Source organism: Ictidomys tridecemlineatus, chromosome 8 (assembly GCF_052094955.1).
Source record: "Ictidomys tridecemlineatus isolate mIctTri1 chromosome 8, mIctTri1.hap1, whole genome shotgun sequence".
Classification (NCBI taxonomy): Eukaryota; Metazoa; Chordata; class Mammalia; order Rodentia; family Sciuridae; genus Ictidomys; species Ictidomys tridecemlineatus.
In genome coordinates, this window is record NC_135484.1 from 126,166,701 (window position 1) to 126,169,993 (window position 3,293).

At 36.7% G+C, this 3,293-nt stretch overlaps 1 protein-coding gene across 1 annotated transcript; it reads right to left on the minus strand.

The window, feature by feature from the left end:
* Positions 1-1,135: 1,135 nt before the first annotated feature.
* LOC101960081 (olfactory receptor 2B6) lies at positions 1,136-2,735 on the minus strand. Its single transcript, XM_021721507.1, has 2 exons — positions 2,043-2,735; positions 1,136-1,378 (listed from the first exon to the last, which is right to left on the minus strand). Exons 1-2 carry the CDS (start codon positions 2,733-2,735, stop codon positions 1,136-1,138), a joined length of 936 nt encoding a protein of 311 aa, XP_021577182.1.
* Positions 2,736-3,293: the final 558 nt, after the last annotated feature.

The following is a 3,293-nucleotide window of genomic DNA, read 5'->3' on the forward strand; positions in this document are numbered from 1 at the left end:
TTTTGCTGAGGCTGGTTTTAAACTTGAGATGCCCCTATCTCAGGCTTCCAAGCCGCTGGGATTACAGGTGTGTGCCACCAAGCCTGGCCCCATTATTATTTTTATCTACAAATTTTGAGCATTACTTGCATCCAAAATTTTAATCAATAAAAATATACTCATAGTTTCTTGACATAACAAAATTGCTTTTCATTCCAGAAATAAATTATTTCTTCTTATACTGATTATTTCACAGTCTAAGAGGACATTCCAGACTATTTCAACTTATTTTAATAAACGTTGCCAGATTGCCAATAATTATTAATCTTAATTCCTTCTTCTGTTGCTGATTCTGAAGACATGTACTTATAATATCTTGAAGGAATTTTAGGAAATATATCACTTTATTTGACTCTTCATAATATTTAATGATAAATCCATTAGACATACAAAACACTGCACATTTTTTATTAAGCAAAAAGTATAATGTAATTTTCAAAAGTCCTAGTAACTATACAAATTGAAGTTGATAAATGTATGAGGCTTATTATTCTTTTAAAACATAGAAAACTTCACACAGAATGCATACTAAAGCCAGTCTGTGCACATATATGTCTGAAAAATTTGCACTGTGATGAAACGTTTCTTAGGTGAATTGATGCAGTACAGTGATAAATGGTCACCATGCTTTTGTTCTGAGAATTAGCTTGCACTAATAAATTTATAATATATGGGGTGAGGTTGTGGCTCAGCGGTAGAGTGCTCACCTAGCACATGAAAGGCCCTAGGTTTGATCCTCAGCACCACATAAAAATAAAGGTATTGTGCCAACTACAACTAAAATATATTAAAAATTACAATATATATTGTTAATTTTTAAACTACTTAACAGAGTTACTATTTCAGCATGTGGGAATCTAAATAGACCTATTTTAATATATCCCTCTTCCCCCAAAAAAAGCCATTACAGGTGCATATTAATAGAATATCATAATTTACTTATGATAATTGCTTAACATGATTATAAGGAAAAATATTACATATTCAAGAAATACAGGTAACCTGAGACTATACTTGAGAAAAGAATGAGTTATTAAAACATGATGTATATGCTTACTGTAATTGTGCAATAATTTTACTTAAAGACTCCAAAGTATCACTTTAAACAAAAAATGCTCCTTCCCATATTGCCTAGTGCCCCCTTGACATCCTTATTCCTCAGGATGTAGATAAAGGGGTTGATTGTAGGAATCATGACTCCATAGAAGAGAGCCATGAACTTGGACTGGTCTCTTGCAATGGAAGAGGTGGGCTGAAGGTACATGCTAATGCCTGGACCATAAAATAAGAAAACTACAATGAGATGAGAGGAACATGTTCCAAAGGCCTTTTTCCTTCCCTCAGTGTTGCAGTAATTCACTTGCAGGTCAGCATGGGAAAACAAAGAAGAAGAAGAAGCAGAGCAAGCAAAGCAGCAGCAGAAAAAAAAGTCCTTTATTGTGTACAAGCAATCTTTTTATAGTATTGTGAACAAAAAAGGCAGCCTTCCAACTACAATAAATCAGGTCTTACAGCTAATTAAACATAGCACACAGAAGTTTTACTTTCTAATCAGAAGTGACCCGCTTCTCATGGCTAATCTACTCTCGGCCTGGAGTATGCTGAGCTCTGCTCTTTGTTTTGAACAGATAAAAAATTTTCTCAGCGCTCTCCTAGCCCACTTGGCAGAACATCCCGTTTGCAGGCAAGTCCTCCCAAGGTCAGCAGACACCTCGCTTTCAAGCATGTCCACTGTTACCTATCTAAACCTTGAAGGAGCCTCTGGTTTGCGAGCAGACTCTCCCAGGGACAGCAAACATCTCGTTTTCAAGCATGTCCGCTGTTACTTTATCTAAACCTTGAAGGAGCCCCTCGTTTGCGAGCAAGCCCTCCCAAGGACAGCAGACACCTCGTTTGCAAGCATGTCCGCTGTTACTTATCTATACCTTGACAGAATATCCTGTTTGCAGGCAAACTCCATCAAGGACAGTAATAGTAATGCAGTCACATCTGATTCTCTACACCTCAGAAGATTTAATCTTATGTATAGCATGAGCAATGCTAGCATAGGAGACAAGAATTAAGCATAGAGGAAAAGCTATTATAAAAATGCATGCCACAGAAAGTGCAAGTTCATTAGACTCCTTTTCCCCACAAGCAGTCTTTATCAGAACTGGAATCTCACACAAGTGATCCAGTTTATTGATGTCACACAGTGGCAATTGTAATGTAAGTGTGGCTTCTGAGATAGCATAGGTCAGTCCACATAGCCATGCAATGGATATTAATAAGATGCAGATGAGCTGATTCATGATGAGGGTGTAGTGCAGAGGTCTGCAAATGGCTACATAGCGATCAAAAGACATGATAGCCAAGAGAAGACATTCAGTGGCTCCCATTTTGCTGAATAAATAAAGCTGAAGTGCACACCCCACATAGATGATGGTCTTCTTAGAGCTTCCTAGGTTAAATAGCATCTGAGGCACAATGCTGGTGGTGTAACACATGTCCAAAAAGGAAAGGTTGGTGAGGAAGAGATACATGGGGCTGTGCAGACGGGCATCTATCTTGCACACCAGAATGATGGTGATGTTTCCCATCATGGCCATGAGGTATGTTATGAGAAGAATAACAAACATTGGAAACTCTAGCCAAGGATGGTCAGCAAAGCCTTGTAGAATAAAATCATCAGGGTGGCTATTGTTAATTAGTGCCATACTTTCCAATTTGTTTTACCTATAATAGGAAAAAAATTTTAAAAAAGGTTTATAAATAATGATAATACATTATTATGCATTGTTTATCCACTGTTGAGAGATGGGATGCAGTAACTTTTGGGGGGAATAATATAAATGATCTTGTATCAAGTGACCCAATTTCCCTTCATAGCACTGTAAGTTAAAATTGGTCACCTTCAATAGGTGAGATCACCATTCTGAAACTGAATTTCCTTCTAAGTATAATATGCCTATCTCCTTAAATTATGAATAGGATTATATGAAAAGTAGAATTGACTGTGATTTTAAAACATAAAAATATTGTTTGTTGAACTCTGACTTTCAGAAGAATAGAGCACAAAGCCAATAATAAGTTGTCACTTGCAGGAAAAAGGATGAAATTGGACAGGAATGTGTTCAGCACAGTAAATCAGATGCAGAAAAACAAGTATGTTTTCTCTCGTATGCAAAAGGTATTGGGAAAGCAAAAAGGGAAAAAGGAGATTTAATGAAAGTAGAAGGGAGAATATTAGGGTATAGAAAAGTTATGGAGATGGA

Coding starts and splice junctions, on each gene's coding strand:
- LOC101960081 (XM_021721507.1), bottom strand. CDS start 2,735: ATGGCACTAATTAACAATAGCCACCCTGATGATTTTATTCTACAAGGC. Junction 1,379..2,042: donor ATAAGATTAAATCTTCTGAG/GTGTAGAGAATC, acceptor TGCAACACTGAG/GGAAGGAAAAAGGCCTTTGG.